This window comes from Macrosteles quadrilineatus, unplaced genomic scaffold, assembly GCF_028750875.1.
Source record: "Macrosteles quadrilineatus isolate MER2022 unplaced genomic scaffold, UCM_ALF_1.0 Scaffold_5__1_contigs__length_97177068, whole genome shotgun sequence".
Taxonomy (NCBI): Eukaryota; Metazoa; Arthropoda; class Insecta; order Hemiptera; family Cicadellidae; genus Macrosteles; species Macrosteles quadrilineatus.
The window spans coordinates 53,291,718-53,308,708 of NW_026542598.1; the positions used below are offsets into that span (position 1 = coordinate 53,291,718).

Below are 16,991 nucleotides of genomic sequence, written 5' to 3' on the forward strand. Positions count from 1 at the left end.
GAAATGTCTTTATTGACTCATTCTGATTACGGACATTTTGTTCATTAAAGTTCCACATATTTAAGGTGAAACAAAGAGCAGTATTCAATAAAAATGAAAGTAAAGCAAAAAATGTCTAATACATTTTGAATAGTCGTACAAAATTAACCTTTATTTCAGTTACAAGATAAAATAATCCCTTTAAAAAACTTATCATGACCTGGTGGTTCATACTTAGGAAAGAACACAAATTTTCCTCGCGGAGTCAAATAATCAATTTATTAATCAAGCAAAGAAACAATACGACATTTTTAGTGAGATCAACTTCTTTCACCTTTAATTAACAATTTGTTTGAAAATGTCTTTATGTGTCAATAAATAGCCATAAGTATTCAGTTCTATTTACACTAAAAATGTTATAACATCAGTTTATAAAATACATTTTTTACATTAAAATAAATTAATTTGTACAAGAGACAAAAATAAATTATTAAAAGCTATACTACACTAATTATTGATTCACACTATGTTATTCATAAAGTTCAAAGTTATTGTTCACAAAGTTAAAAAATATATAGTTGGCAATATTATTTTTTATGTCAATATTATTTTTTGAGCTAAAATGTGTACCAAAATTTACTTTGAACACATTGACAGAATTCACAATTTCATGATTTGATATTAAACTTGTTTACTTAATTTTGTTTATAGCTCTCCTAAGGCTTTCCAGTTCATGTTAAGTGCACTATGAAAGCATTTCAATAGACAAAATCTCATACTTCACATGGTAAAATTTGTACCTATGAATCAAAACAATCAGTACTTATTTAAGTTTCACAGTCATAGAGTACTATCAGTTTTTCTTTTGTTTCTTTACGCTTTCGTCGATACTGTTGCTTTCTTCAACTGTTTCATCAATGTCTTCGGGAGTTGTTACGAGTTCTGCTGATTCTGTGAACTCTGAGAGGTCAGGATCCTCGGTGGTCGTGGTGGGGGTAAGGGTCTCCGTGATGGCGGGGGGACTTGAAGATGACGAGACGGGGACACTCACGCTGGCCGAGTCTTCAGGGCAAGCGGAATACATGATCTCTATGTCATCTAGAGCTATGGTGCCATAGGTCGCGCCGTCCTCGAACTGGGAGTAGAATATCAACTGTTGGCAGAGTTGAAGGTTTTAGATAACACGCCATTTTGATTTTTTTAGGTTAGGGATGTAAGACAGAGCACAAGGTCTTAGGTATTAAGGATGATTTTAAGACAACACAATTACCTAAAATGGAAAAAGGCCACTCTTGCAGACCTCCTTCCAACTCAAACCCTCCTTGGTTGAAAATGCTAACAGTGACAGTGAAATACTTGAATTCTTATATTGTGTAGTATAAAGTTTTTTGTGTTTATCCAGATTATAAAATAAATTAACTTAAGTGTATTAATAACAGTACCTTGAATGGTCTAGTGATGTATATAGGAACGTCCACATGCACCCACTCGTTGGCTACTGTGTCGTTAAGCCAGAGGTCAAAGGTCTTCTCATTGTCGTAAGTCAACTGAGTCACCTTGTCCAGGTATGCATGCAGCAGCTGCAGCAAATTTACAGTTAGAAAATTTTTCAATTATAATAATTTTATATAGGCCTAAATCTGTTATTAGATGATTCTTTGGATTGATTCCCTTCTAATCTGAAGTGGCTAATTGGGATTCCATAAGTATGTTACCTTTAGTACTAAGCCTTAACATTGTTTTCAGTAGCTGTTTTTCCCCTACTGAAATCTTACATCTTCCAAATACATATACGCAAAAAACACTTGAGATTTTTACTAACTTTAACTCTCATTCTTTCCGAATTAGTTTTTAAAATGTCTAACATCAAAAAGTCCCCTAGCTTGTTTTAGGTTAATTTGGAATCAAATAATCCAACAAATTACATTGTCTCAAATTTAATAATGCTTGCCTTCAAAGCCGAGCGTTGGTGGTAAAATCTTGACCAGGATCAGTTTTGGACCCAGATGCCATTGTCATCCGACTACTCTAATTAATGATGCTATATCTAACAAATGGTTGACTTTAGTGTGTAACAGAGTTTGGACTGTTCCCTCGGAAAAAGCGTAAAAAATGCCAATGGTGTAGTTAAGTACAAATGAAACAACAAAGCCTTGGCCTTCTCTAACACCACTACAGTTAATTGTTGGAGACAATGGTAAAGACCAGTGTCTAGATAGTTGTCTTACAAAGAACAATTATCAAACTATCCCCAAAACACATCTGGCATTTCACTCAATATCAATCATCCTGTTAGTACCTTGAGACTAGCGTTGCCATCGCCCTGTAGGAGGTACCAGAAGCGGACACAGCCCAGAGGCCCTCTCGTGGTGTCCTTGTCACTAATGGCATGTAGGTTGATGGACATGAAGTAACCGGGAGTCACACCAGCCTGGTCATACGAACTGTACACGTAACCATCTATAAACACGGTTACGTTACAGTCACTATTATGTCACTGTCCCTAAGAATTGAATTGAATGAGATAAGGACGCTGATAGGAGGTATTATAACCAAAATAAATGGAAGATAAGTGAGGTGCTTTGTACACCTTTGTTACTGACATTTCTTTAAAACCCAATGATCAAGGATAGATGGGCGCAGTTTTAAAACATCAACAATGAAATCAACTTAAACCAAATCTCAATTTATTGTCTAATCTTATCAAGGACAGATTACACTGATAGTAATACAAGAAAATAATACGAAGTATAGCAAAAGTGATGAAAATTATGTTTTCATCATAATGTCCAGAAAACAGCCATTTTTAGTTCTCTAAATCGTCTGCGAAATCATCGTTTTCGGGTATATTCAAATAGGGAAAATAAAACCATATCGCACATTTTTCAGTTCGCTAACATGAAAACTTTCTTTGACACATTATAAAATTATAAAAAAAGCTACTTATCACACGATATTTTAAGTTATGTTTGTAAACAACATGAATGAAAACATTGATGACAAGGTTGTATAACCTCAAATTATGTGGACTAATTTTTTTTAGGATTAGAAGGTTATTTCCACAGTCTCGTATGATGAAAATAGTTGTTCAACACTTGGAGCGATAGTGTCTTTTTGGTACTTAATCAAATGTCCAAGCTCAGCTGCGCCTCGCTCTTAAACACGATTGCGTACCTAAAATAACCACTTTCGCTCCTAGTGATGAAAACCACAATTAAATATTGACAATTTTCAAAATACAGATTTTCGGATTATTTTTATAATTTTATATCCCGTTGAATGTGTACGAATCTGGTTGTTAAGAATCAGACATGGAATGCTGCCAAAAACTCACTTAAAGCCACTTGAATAAAGAAAATCTGAAAATTAGAAGATGTACAATACTTACCTGTTGCATTTACTGTCCTCCAATTCCACACGGCAGATCCACCGTTCTTAAAGCCACAAGTGTGTTGGTTGAAATCACAGGAAATGTCATATGGAAAACTTAGCTTTTGCTTATTGCCTGTAACATAAGTTTTAATAATGACAACAGATCCCGAAAATGGAATGTCCATCATTATTGTGACAATGAGAGAAAAAATTGTTTTCTGTATGTATAGTATAAGATTATATCTGGTAACAATTTGGTGTTGCACTTGCTCAATTGATGAGTTGTTAGTGATTTATCTAAAACAAAAAACATTCTAAAGAGTATGTCATTTGCTACTTAATTAATTATTAGTTATTGAAAAAGTACAAAAATTTAATATACTAGTGGCCTGTAGGGGCCATAGCCCCTAATTTAGACTACAATAAAAAAACCATATACTGTATAAAAAGACAAATATTCTAAATTAATATGTTTCTAAAATTATCAATTTTATGTTACTTAAAATTAACAGTGTTTCTTGTTTTATATCTTGGTTTTCCTTCCTTTGGAGTCATATATTATTTGCTTCTAATGTGTCAATGAAATAGCCTACAATTGTAAAATAATGATTAAATCAATAACACAACATATTACAAATGGAAACGTGCACACGGTTGGCCTGAGCCCGGAGAGCGACGAATCAGAGCTGAAACCATACAGCTAAACACATTACACATCTTTTCTAGTTTAAAATTGAAGATTTGTTTTGTAATCTTACGAATTCTGTTATAGTTTCCATTTTGAGAACCAAACGTAACTATGGTTAAAATTATTATTAATTATTATGAAGGCAACTCCCCATTTGGTGGTGGTAAGTCAGAAATATATCTATGAATTTGTCCCTGAATTGACAGCAAGGCCCATTTCCCGGAATCTCTTTTTGTGTAGCGGAAAGCGACGCAATAGCCATTGCGCTGTTGTATTGCCTTATGTTTTTTTATGAAGTTCGAATCATGTAAAAACAGTTAGTTTGTCATTTACTTGTGGTTGTGGCATGTCCATTGTGGCAACATGCGTTGAAATGTCTATTTGTGGCCTCCTCTGCGAAGTGAAATGCGCCACAATCCCACAATGCATGCAAGTGCTTTAAGAGGACCTAGATTGTGAGAAACAACTCAACTCATTTTCCAGCATTTTTCTAAAGACAGGTTGTAAAACAGCTTCTGGATTTCTTTCACAGTTAGGCCCTAAATGACGTTCTCTTTTGCATTTCTTAAGTCTGTTGAATTCCTGGACACTCTTCCACGTCTTGCAGGTCTTCCCCTACCCTGTCTAGTAACGTCACTCATTATAACACAGTTCATTTTGAAACATTATTTACCAACATTGACTTTCGGAATAAATGTAAACATTGCAAATAAATAAGTAACAGCTGATAGAATGCAGGCGTTTTTCAGTCCCCATGCATTTCTTATGGTGGATATTTTATGTTATATCTCGTCTTCTGGTAACTTTATGGAAATTTTATATTTTTCCCGAGTCCCTGGGGCCAAGACATTTAATTTAAGACCCCTCCCACTTCTCTGCGACTTACCAGACGTCCACAATTTTCTGGTAAAAATTTGGTCTTAAATTAGAATTATATATATAGATATGTTTTTGATAAATTGTAATTCAAAGATATGATATATTACAAGTTGTGTTTTCTTGCATATTATACTATTATACAAAGGTATCTAATGTCTGAACCAATAATTGAAATCTCTAAACAATTTCATGTCTAAACTTCACTAACCATTGCACTTGTAGAGTTTGTGAACTCGTCGAATGTCACTAGCACTGAGACCTCGTTTTTTCCAAATAGGACCAATTTCCTCTCCAGTCTTAGCTTGCAAAGTTGGTGAAATTCCATCCTGAAAAAAGAAAAAAAATACATAGTAGCAAACATTTTTTTGTTGCTTCTGTTCTAGAGTTGCATTTGCATATTACCTTACGTACATTTCGCCAGATCGTGTGGCAACTTCAAGGGATCTTCTTATACCATCTTCTTCTATATAAATAAAATTAGAGTTTTGTCTGTGCATTGCTAAGAATTATATATTTTTAGGTTATTTTTACGTTTTATATATTAAAGAAGCAGAAACAAGTCTTATCTCTATTTCTGTCTGTCTGTCTGTCTGTCTTTCTGTCTGTCTGTAACACTCAAGATGGCATTTTACGCAATCTTCTCCGTGAAAACGAGAGTACCTATCAAGATCCAAGTCATTTTAATGTGTTCACTGGATTGGCGAGAGTGTCTTTCTTTAGCGATTAAAATATGGCCTCACTACTTTGTAAATAAAATTACGGACGTTCAAAAATGCAGTTTTTTGCGATTTTTATCAAATTTTTGTTTAATTTTTATCACATAATCGTCTATGAAATAACGTGTTGACTTTTCAGGTATAACTTTCCTTAAGGGCAGGCGGATGCTTTGATACTTGATACTTTATTTTATACTTTTTTATCTGGTTTTTGGTGATGGTGAAATGGTCAAAGGTTGAAGGTGTAATTTTAAGCCAAATATGAATGGAGATTATGGTAGGACAAGTGGCACCTTTATCTTTGAAGTGTTGCTGGTTTGTTGCTGTTTTTCCAGTTTTGTCAGTTTCAATGTTGTAGAGTAATTTGAAAATTTTAGAGTTAGTGTAGTCCTCTGTTCTGGAAGATGTTCGATCCATTAATATTTAGGCTACATACTATACTTCCGATCCAACCACAACTGATAATAAGTAAACTATTTTAATGTAATTCAAGTTGAGATACCTCCAAAAAATTGAAGAGAAATACAAACAAAGTTAAAACTGCTAACTAAAGAATACAGTTCAGCTTGCTTCTTGGATAAAATTTACAGTTGAAGGGCTTTTTGATTACAATATATTAAAGTTTTTTTAGAAGATTCAACCAGAAAAGGTAATGAATTGGCGTTCAACAGACATAATTTATCGGTTTATGAAAAAATCCCATCTTATAGTGGTGTTAAATATTGCAATAGCTTACCTGACGATATAAAAAATATAAGTAATTTTAATTCATTTAAAAAACGTTTGAAATTATTTCTCACCAACAGACCCTTGTATAAATTAGAAGATTTTTTCCAACTTCCTGAAATTTGATTTTATGATAATAACAATATTCTTTGTAAGTAGTCTTAAGTTTGATATTGTGTTTTTATAACTGACTCCATTCTGTAAAAATGTGCAATATGAATAAAGTTATTTTGATTGATTGATTGATTGACAATAAAAAGTTACATTAGTATAACATTGGTCATATTCAATCCTTATTACCTCTTTAGAGAGTTGACTGATACAAAATTTAAGTTGAAATAGAAATTTCAACTGAAATTTCTCACCAATCTACTCTAATTTTCTCTTTACGACAATCTGAAACTTGTCCTGTCCAAAAAAAATCTTAACCAGCAACTTTCTTTTCCTTAAAACATAACATCAATCCTATTCTATTTAACAAATAGTAAATTTATGCAAGTTACAGAACGAACTCCATACACTTATTTTTTAGTAACCAAATTAAAGCAGGATGGTTAAACCAACAATTAATATTTCATGAGGAATTGATTCCTTACCTTAGAGAAGGCGTATTCATCATACATCATGATGGAGCGATAGTCAAATCGCTCTCCTAGAGAATCGACCGTCCGGGCGTCATGTTTGGCAAAAGAAGATGAAAACCCCTGAGAAAAGTATTGATAGAATAATAAATAATGAAATTAGAGAAATCTTACATATTCTTCAAGTTATTAAAACCTGTTGTGTGTACTTACTGAAGAGAAATTGATCAAAAATTAAATTACATATATAACATTGAAATCAGTCACTGATGAGTAGACTCTAATATCAAGCCAATGCCAAATAATTAATAAATACACAAAAGAGTGTTAGAGTGTAGAGGTTTTGGTGTAATTAGTTTGACAGAGTCAGTTGGTTGGAAAAGTTTCTAGGCTAACAATGATAATTATTAAGTAGGCCAGTGCCATAAGATTAGATGGTGTAGTATGGTGTTTTAGAAAATCCATTCCATTGGCAGTGCTGGATCATTGAACATTTTTAGTCCTTTAGTTTTGGATCGTGATAAAATCTATAAGGAGTCAAAATTATTTTTTGATATGAGGTTAATTTATTTACCTTGATTTTGACTTGAATACCTCCTAAGTGTGTCTTTTTCGAGTTTAGGTTTTTATCTCAATTATTACTATCGATTTTCCGGACTTCTCAACCCAAGATAACTTAAAACAACTTAATATAAAATAACCAAAACTTTTGCTATGGAGCTGTAATTTTTTGTATTTTGTAATGACTGGTTGATAATTAAGTTTTTGTAACATTTTAAATTTTTTCCGAGAATATAATACTTTTCCAAAGATGAACCCCCCTTGTTATTGGACCCTTGACATAAACAGTTGTTCTTAAGATTGCTTCCAAAACTTGTTTACGATTTACAAAATATCAAACACTAATAAGACATTTATATTACAAGTTTTTAAATAATTCCACTTACTTGAATGATATTCTTCCAGTAGACGTATATCCAGTCATCTCTGTCAGGCCGATTCATCTCGTGCCAGAAGCCGATGGCGTGCCCGAGCTCGTGGACCACAATGCCGAGATACCAGCAGCGTTGACCAAGCGACAGGCGCTGCACACCATTACCCGTGCGACCAACGGGCGACCAGCAAGCACCACTGAGAGAAAATCAACTCAATTAACATATTTACTTGTAACTTGAAGAAAGAAAAATATTCCTTAGAAATGCTTGACTTCTAGAATTTATTTCTCCGTTATTTGATAAAAACTATTTGTGCAAGAATCTTAATTTATATTCGCTTTTATGATCAAACTGTCCCTGATCACTGGTCCTGGATAAAGTAACCTGCTAATCTAAGTCAGTAAAAGAGCTATTATTTAGATCATTCAACACTAATTCTTCAGTCATTTTCTTGTCTTAAAATATACAACCTGGTATAATTTAATGTAACATGATTGACAATTCCCCCTATGATGTCTAAGTTATATGAAAGATTACTGCGGACATATTCCATTACAATCAGTTTTCCAAAACTTTCATATTTTGGGATCTGGAATGTGATTCGGGGAAAAAGTACCTAAATGATGAAAGTACAAGATATGATAAATGGTCATACAATAATTATAAGGAACGTTTGATTTGGTTATTTACACAAAACCAGACAAAGCTAGAACATCACAAAAAAACACAAAACTTTGTTTTCATCATAGGCTACTGTCCGGGAGCAGCAGTTTTTATTTCTCTCAATCGTCAGCAGAATCATCTTTTTCGGGTAACTTAAAATTTCAAAATAGAGAACAAAAAATACATATGGTAAATTTTTCTGTTCGCTAACCTCAAAATTTCAGTGCATTATAAAAATGCTGCTAATCACACAATATTTAAAGTTGTGTTTGTAAACAATAGAAATTTAAACATGGAGGATGTCTTTGTATAACCTAAAAGTATGTGTTCTAATTTTGTGACGATTGGGAGGTTGTTTCCACAGTATGATGAAAATAGTTGTTCATCATAATCGTATTTCCAAGCAAGGTACCGATTGCGTACCGAAAAGAGACACTTTAGCTCCTAGTGATGATAACTACTATTTTTATAACAGTGTAAGGAAATATAGCCAATAATCCTATACAAAAACATATACTCACTCATACAATCACCAAATATTTACAAAGGATAATGTATCATCCAGAACCAAAAGCAACCTTGGAAGTTCACGGCTTTTAATGCAAAAACTATTTTTAGAATCTAAAACCCACATGAAAAATGTGTTATTGATGTGTCATAGGATATATATAATGCATGTTAAAATCAAACATTCAATAATTTGACTGTTTAAAGACCTGTCAGAGTTAAAGAATATGTCTACGTAGTTGGGCTCGCCAGTCCACTCCTTGAACCTGATGCAGGACCTGGCGTGGTAGTGGTTCATGGCCCTCATCAGGATCTCACATTGCGGGGAGTCCGGGCAACCTGGACCACAATACAGGCTAAAGTTAAGAGATTGCTATTCATAAGTTTTATTTGAGTGTGAATTTGTTTCACCCCTGAGAAAATATCAGGGCTTTAAAGGTGCATTGTCCCTGAAGCGACTCTTGCGATAGTAGCTGAGCGACAGTAGCTCAGCGATAGTAGCTCAGCGATAGTAGCTCAGCGATAGTAGCTAACCATGTCATTGTCCCTGAAGCGATTGTTCTAGAGAGATTTTGTTTATTTTGCTGACTTTTCGAGTGAATTGGTGCTATGAGTGCCATGACACCAGCTAATTTTAAAACGTTTTTATTAGCTCACTTTCTTGTCCAGTAAAAACATTGCAATCAATAACTAACTTCCTGATGAGCTAGAGAATTGAAACTTGAAACATAGCTCACAAATAGATGACAATGCAATATTATATAATTTAATTTTCATATTTTACTTGGGCTAAGCCCCATGGGCAACAGCTTTTCATTTTCTTCAGGGGTAGAAAGCAGTTTTGTATTCTTTGAAGACATTACGACCAATAAACAAGTCTACACACAACACAAATCGCTCAGCGACTGCGACTCTGACTGCCCTCAGAGCAGACCCGCTACAGTCGCTGTGTTCAGCCGCTAGCCGCTCCAGTCGCAGTCGCGTCAAGGACAATGGTCCCATTTGAAACAACGCTAACCAGTGCTCAACTACTATCGCTGAGCTACTATCGCTCAGCTACTATCGCAAGAGTCGCTTCAGGGACAATGCACCTTAACAGGTAGAAATATCAACTAAGTTATGTCTGACTTATAACTATAATTAATGTACATCAAATTAAGAAAGATATAATTTCTTACAAAGTTCTATGTTGGAGACTCAAAACAAAACATTACACACCTTTACAAGTATTATAAAATAAGTTTCAGATGAATATTGAATTGTTAACTAAAATTCATTACATACCAACATCATCACTAGTCTTGTATATTATGGCTGCTGAGGGCCACAGTAGGTTTGGGTTGGACACTGCATTTCTTCCCATGGCCTGAAACAGAGATATCTAATCTAAATCTCACCTTATTTTTACGTGTGTTTAAAGTACAAAGAATGAAAATATTTTTCCATCTAAAACAGATAGTTCTAAAAAACACCCCCCTAAAACATTGCAACTTTGCTAGTCCCCATCAAGCTAAGTCACTCTGTGACTTAATATTAGCGGTCATTGATGCTCTGCTATTTCCCCGTGACCACTCTCCTCCAGAAAGAACATATAAATGTGCGGGGACGGAGCTTCATGTGTTTTTAAAACTAGAAGGGATCGAAAACCAACACTGACAGAAGAAGAAAACAAATTTGAGTTTGCCACAACGAAGGCGGAGAAAGACAAATTGTTTAATTTTGTGCTCAGTGTCCCATGAAGCCCTCACTTGGCCCAGAGGGTGTGTGTATTTTACAAGGTTCTACGCCTAAACTACATGAGATAATGTTGTGTGGTTGGTGGAGGTATGTACATATTTGTTAAATAACTTACTTATAAGTGTAATGATATTTAGAATAAATTGCATAGCAAAAAGTGTCGGGTCTGACAAAATTTGTTATGTTATATGGTAGGTGAGTGGTTATACTACTGGCGTAACAATCAACCATTTGCCAATTTGATCCTGAGAAAAATGTGTAACTTTTTGATGGTCCGAAACTGGGCCCAGCTGCTCCTTCCTGATCATTGGGCTTAAAATACACCCGCCGCAGAAAACCTGCCGACTAAGCGCTTTTCCATTTGTCTGAATTGATTTTCAATCAAATCTATTTAAATAAAATTATGTTTAACGAGTACCTAGATTTGCTGCTACAAGGAAACTAATAGTGTTTTTTTAGTAAAATATTAATAGCTTAGTATAAAACAAATAAATTTGCCAAGTTTGATCAAAATATATTTATAAACAGGCAAACTACAACATTTTACAATATTCTCCATAAGAATAACATGGTAAAGTTAAATTTAAAAATTTTTGAATTTTTTCAGTTACCAATTACTGTACAAAAACACTTTGCCGTAGTAAATTATTTGTTTTTTAAGCTCTTTAAAAATGTCTAAAGAAAATTGGGAAATTTTGTGTTATGGGGGTAAAAATGAGAAAAACCATTTTTTACCCCATAAAACCCCCTGTAAAACCCCGTTCCCAAGGTCCGATCATGCTAGTTTGCGAACTCATTCAATTTTATCCTGCCTTTAAACTAAATTATATATAATTGGACGTATATAAAAATTGATATCTATAAAAATAAAATTAGAGTTTTGTCTGTATATTGCTCAAAATTGTATATTTTTTGGTTATTTTTACGTTTTATAAATTAAAGAATCAGGATTCAAATAGTCTTTTTGTATTCACTGGATTGGCGAGAGTGTCTTTAGCCATTAAAATATGACATCACCACTTTTGAAATAAAATAACAGACATTCAAAAACCCAAATTTGTGGGTCTTTTTTCAAGTTTTCTCTTAATGTTTACCACATACGTTGTTTATGAAATACTCATCTGTTTGGAGAATACGACATCTATGAAGTAACAAACAGATGTTTGGATAAAGATTATTTTTTCTAACTGTCACTGGATATGTTTACATTAAATGTTGTTTACAAATACTGCAAGTGTTTCCAATCACGTATTGTAAGAAAATCCAAAACCAAGTGAGATCCAAAACGTTGTGCCTTACATAACGGATTTTATTAATCACAAGAAGTGCAATAATGTGTAACTGTAAATTAAATTAAATTTCTAGGCATCATTCAGGTCGCTAACCGGAGATTATGTGTGTGTATCAAATTGTACTTGAGTTTTGATAACCGGGAAACAGATCCTGAAACAGTGCTGTATACGGAGTTTTGCCTGCATATATGGAAAAATGCATATAAATATGCAAACCAACTGCTGTTCTCAATATAAGAAGGTTTCAACTGACTACATGGTCCCGTCCGTAGAACACACAGCTAGTATATATAAATACATATATAAAAATGTGAACCAATGGTGATTTTGGCCTCTGGGAACATCAAAATGAAAAAGTAAATCGGTCCCGGTCCTAGGTCTTACCGTGCCACCTACGGTAATAGCTACTTCCCTATAGGGAAATTCACTAATAGATTATCCTGGCAAAAGAAACAGCTGATCTTAGTCAGTAACAAAGCTACCCGTATCACCACAATTAATTCTCCACTCATCCTTCACTCATATTTGGGTAAAATACACACCTAGGTGGCGTCCCCATCTTAATCGGTAAAAATAAGCAGTCTGTGTCAAGCAAACTTTAATTGAAGGAAGATTCATTAAATTTTTTAAATTTAAAATTGGGTTTAAAATAAACATTGAACTGCCAAAGAACAGAGGATGTAGAAACATCTAAATTACAAATTTAACTGGTCATTGTTAAAAGAACTAGTACCTGGTCTTGGGGAGTAACAAAGCATTCAACATTCATGGTTCACTCACCTTCTTTTTAAATATGCACCCTGGTGTGACACCCTTGTACAAATATAGTGTAATCTTGTATACTTATAGACAAAGTTTGAACCTATCAATGAATCTAGTTCCTGATTAATGATTAGTTCCTAAACTCTATTTTGAATCATTTTAACCGGATTACCTTAGCCTCATCAGCCTTGGGCGGGACAATGTCGCCCTCCAAGAAGCCCTCGTTGTAGAGGCCACGGTCGGTGCCAGGGCCGATGGGCCGATGTTTGCCCTTGATGGGTGTCCCGGCCCGGGGGTCTTTCAGCACCTGAGTCACGTTCTCCATGATTGGATAACCTACGGCCAGAGTGGCAAGGCAGAGGGCGTAGCTCACAAGCCATACTGACATCTGTAACATAATTAGGATGCAAGGATTAATTCAAATGAAAAATCAGGGCCAGAGGAGATAGACACTTTACTTAGGATGTTGGCAAAGAGTAGGTAAGAGCCACACTACTGTTTTTTAAACAAAGCAGACAGCTTTTAATGTATATATTTAACGTTCGCATTAGTTAGTACTACAACCATCCGCAGTCGCCATTTGAATTAATAAGTATTAAAAGTATTTAAGTATGTAAATAATGAATATGTATTGTCTATTGTCTATTCACTATTATATCCAGAAGTGTTAGATGAGGTTGGACTTTTTGACAGTTTTGACTTCTTTTTACAGTTTTCTTGTAGGAGAATACAAAAACCTAACTATTTTGGGAAGGATTATTGAATTATGATTATAACTAGATGATTATAAGATGACTAACTAATAACGAAATAAGACAGGACGGACTCACCGTGATGCTAGGAGTTGATTCTGTGACAGGCAACGGTACTGGCGTGGATCTTCGTTCCTCTCACTATTTATGCGTTCCCAGGAGCACATGGCTTAGCACGAGCAATTGTTTCAACACATAATTTGTGTCACCTATTTACATACTGATTTGGCATTTGTTATTCCAGAGATTCCATCTAAGTTTTATGTTTTACTGGTTAAGGCCGGAAAGGAAAGTTGCAAATTCAGAGATGTGTTTCCGAAGTTGTTTCAGTAAATTTGGTAAGATTATGTTTTAGGTCATTCACCTACCATTTTTCATTTAAAATCTTTATCATTCAATTACGTTGGATCCTTTTAAACTTTGTTTTTCCATTATTGATTCAGAATCGATCAAATTTATGTTTTATATAGAAAAGTAGTCTATTGTATTTGTCAATTGTTTATGAAAGCTGGGTTATCAAGTGTAGTTTACAAATGCAAAAAAATCTTGCCATTAAGTTATTATATCAACTTTTACAATCCTTGATCCTTTTGTTCTGACAAAAAAGCACAAACTTCGCTGTTAATGAACCGTTCATGTTTATCACTTTATAAATACCTAAAATAGCAGCTCCTAGTTTTTAATTATGTTTTTTTTTGTGTGAATTGTCTTCATTAACTTTTTAAATAAGCTTTGCCTGAAGAACCATTCTAATTTTTTTTACATTTACTACCATTTAAAGGCCTAAACACGTTATAAAAAAATCTTTATTCATATTAGGTATAATCATAGACAAAAAGAATTAAATATAGACCATCAGCTGTGCTGCGGTTACCATAGCTTCTGGCGCACACCGCTTGGAGCGCCATGTAGTTACGACGTACGCGCTACGTAAACTACAGTGGTGTGCGCCGGAACCTATGGTAACCATGGTAACCGCAGCACGGCTGACTGTCTATATTTAATTCTTTTTGTCTATGGTATAATCTAATAGAACAATTATTAATTAATATAAATTAAAAATCTAATCAAATTATAATGAAAACTAATTTGTGTAATATATGCAACTAAAAAGAAAAACACACATACACTGTTGACCATCTCCTCTAATTGTCATCAGGGCATAATGTTAACTTGTGTGGTGGTCTGAAACTAAATATAAAGGTGGTTTCACTGTCCATATCACTAATAACTGAATTTTCCATTAGAAATTCCATGACAAAGTGAATATAAGACAAGGAAATAAATGGAAAGGTACTTACTTGGTGCAGTGCTACTTAATGATTTACGTCTTACACAGAGAAAACAGAGCAATCAAATGTAATTTGACATCAATTTGTAGGCAGTCAAACATAGTCAATATAGAAAAGAGAGGGGGTACTTACAACTTCAAAAAATGTTATTTGCTTTGAAAATCAAATAATATGATCATTGATCACTGTAATTTGTTGTAGCAAGAAGTTCTTTACAGTGAGTGATCAATATTTGAGGGTGTTATAGATAAGCATTTTATGCATAAATCTCAAGACTCACATATTTAAGTTTTATATATTTTTTGTCTTTCATATCTTCTGAATTTTTGAAAATCAGTTTCTAATATTAAATTGGTAGTATCGTTATAGCAATTTGATTAATGGAGAGAGGTCTTTTACACAGGGACAGTTGTACTTGCATAGGAGTTTGTTTTCTAGGTGGACTTACAGATTCCACCAACACATTGCACTCAATGTATATTACATATTTATGTTAGTATGCCAAACTTTATGAAAATTCAAACTAATAGTATGTCTTATTTTAAGCCATAGCATCTTTTGTGTTTACAGCTTTACTCATAAGAACATATCCCTTGTTTTGTACCATAACAAAACGAGGTATAACACTGAGGCTTGGTCATTGACCCTGCATTGTGTGATTAGTTCAGTGACCCTCAGTGTTTGTGGGGCTTTGGAACATTATTTTCAAAATATCTCAAAAACACTGACTTGCGATTATATTGAAAAGCTTCCTTATAAATAGGTGACAGTGTATGTACTAGAAATTTAAAATAATATATTCACAAAGTTAATAGACAATTTATTTAGATTTTAAGAGAGCCTTTATTGTGTTTCATAAAATTTATCACTAAATGAATGTCCGGTCCTAAAAAAGTGGACGGTCAAAAATGAATACACTATTGTTGCATCAGTTTTAATACGAGCAAAACTGTATTAGCAACTGTAACATAACTGTATTGGTTTAGTGAGTTGGTGGCTCAGTCGGTAGCGTCGCGGACTTCAGGCCCAGGGCAGCGATGTCTTGGGTTCGGATCCTGGTCACTGCCGAAAACACTTTATCAGTACAGATCACCTTTGTACTGTACCGGCTCACTTGCTTTGCTGTATACGATCCACGCACGGGTGGTTAGTCTATGTGGATGAGCAAATGCAAGGTTAAAAGAGGCCACAAAATTAGCTAAGTTAAAAAATTAGCTAGTTAAAATGCATAACCTTTTATACTACTTATTTTCTAAAATCTCTTTTTAATCTGTAAATAAATTGCTTTAATGTGTAACGCAAAACCTGTTAGGCTATAATTGAAAAAAATCTATTTATCATTACTGAAGTAGTTAAATTTTACTAAGAGAAAGTTTGTTTTTATTTTAACGGAAACATAGTCAGAGACTAGTCATTGTGACGCTGCCTGAAGCTGTCATGTTCTTGTCTTGACACGTCACCCACAAACACGTGAGTTTATTCCAGTGAATTTTACAGAATGTTATCTAAGTTTTCCATTTGAAACCTTGGCATCAATAGAAAGTCATTATGCATTTTGTCTGTAATCCCTTTTGTACTTGGATTGATAAATGATATAATTAGAATATTTTTCTCGTTTTCCCTCAGCTTATGAAGACAGAAATGGATCCGATTTAAAAAAGTATGTTTCATAACAAGAGTAGAAAGTGAGTCATTACATAAAATCTCACATTTTAAATGGGCAAGAATATAGACCCACTTTCACTTGTGTTTTGAACGTTACTTTTCGCTACACTGCAAAGACTAATTATTTTTTCAATTAAAACAGACACTGGATATTTCTTCATTTTGATTAGGAACATCACAAAACGCATAGCACTTTTATGTTATGCCTCAATTTAAAGTCAATATTTACATTGGTTGTTGATAATTTGAAACAGTTGACAAAACAATGACAAATCTTTGTTTGTTTACGTCGGCAAAATCCAAAAAAGATAGTAAACATTACTTTTGCATAGTAAACATTCTTTTGTCGTAGTAAACAATCTCATTATGCATTTTCGCATGTGATATACATGTAACGAAAACAGGTTATTTCATTTCACAGTAGTGTAGTGAAAATATGTTCTGT

General features: G+C 33.9%; 1 protein-coding gene across 1 annotated transcript; it reads right to left on the reverse strand.

Moving 5' to 3' along the window:
* Nucleotides 1-583: 583 nt before the first annotated feature.
* On the reverse strand, nt 584-13,061 carry LOC128995324 (meprin A subunit beta-like). Its single transcript, XM_054420307.1, has 10 exons — nt 13,010-13,061; nt 10,331-10,412; nt 9,256-9,385; nt 7,889-8,072; nt 6,957-7,064; nt 5,127-5,244; nt 3,368-3,484; nt 2,279-2,439; nt 1,422-1,559; nt 584-1,132 (listed from the first exon to the last, which is right to left on the reverse strand). Exons 2-10 carry the CDS (start codon nt 10,407-10,409, stop codon nt 833-835), a joined length of 1,335 nt encoding a protein of 444 aa, XP_054276282.1. The 5' UTR covers nt 10,410-10,412; nt 13,010-13,061; the 3' UTR covers nt 584-832.
* Between the last annotated feature and the right edge of the window lie 3,930 nt (nt 13,062-16,991).

What these genes read in the sequence shown, in the direction of transcription:
- LOC128995324 (XM_054420307.1), bottom strand. Translation starts at nt 10,409, where the DNA reads ATGGGAAGAAATGCAGTGTCCAACCCAAACCTACTGTGGCCCTCAGCA. An exon ending in CAAACTCTACAAGTGCAATG is followed by an intron (nt 3,485 to 5,126) that starts GTTAGTGAAGTT and finishes CTTATGTTACAG; the next exon opens with GCAATAAGCAAAAGCTAAGT. An exon ending in GAGGACAGTAAATGCAACAG is followed by an intron (nt 2,440 to 3,367) that starts GTAAGTATTGTA and finishes CCGTGTTTATAG; the next exon opens with ATGGTTACGTGTACAGTTCG.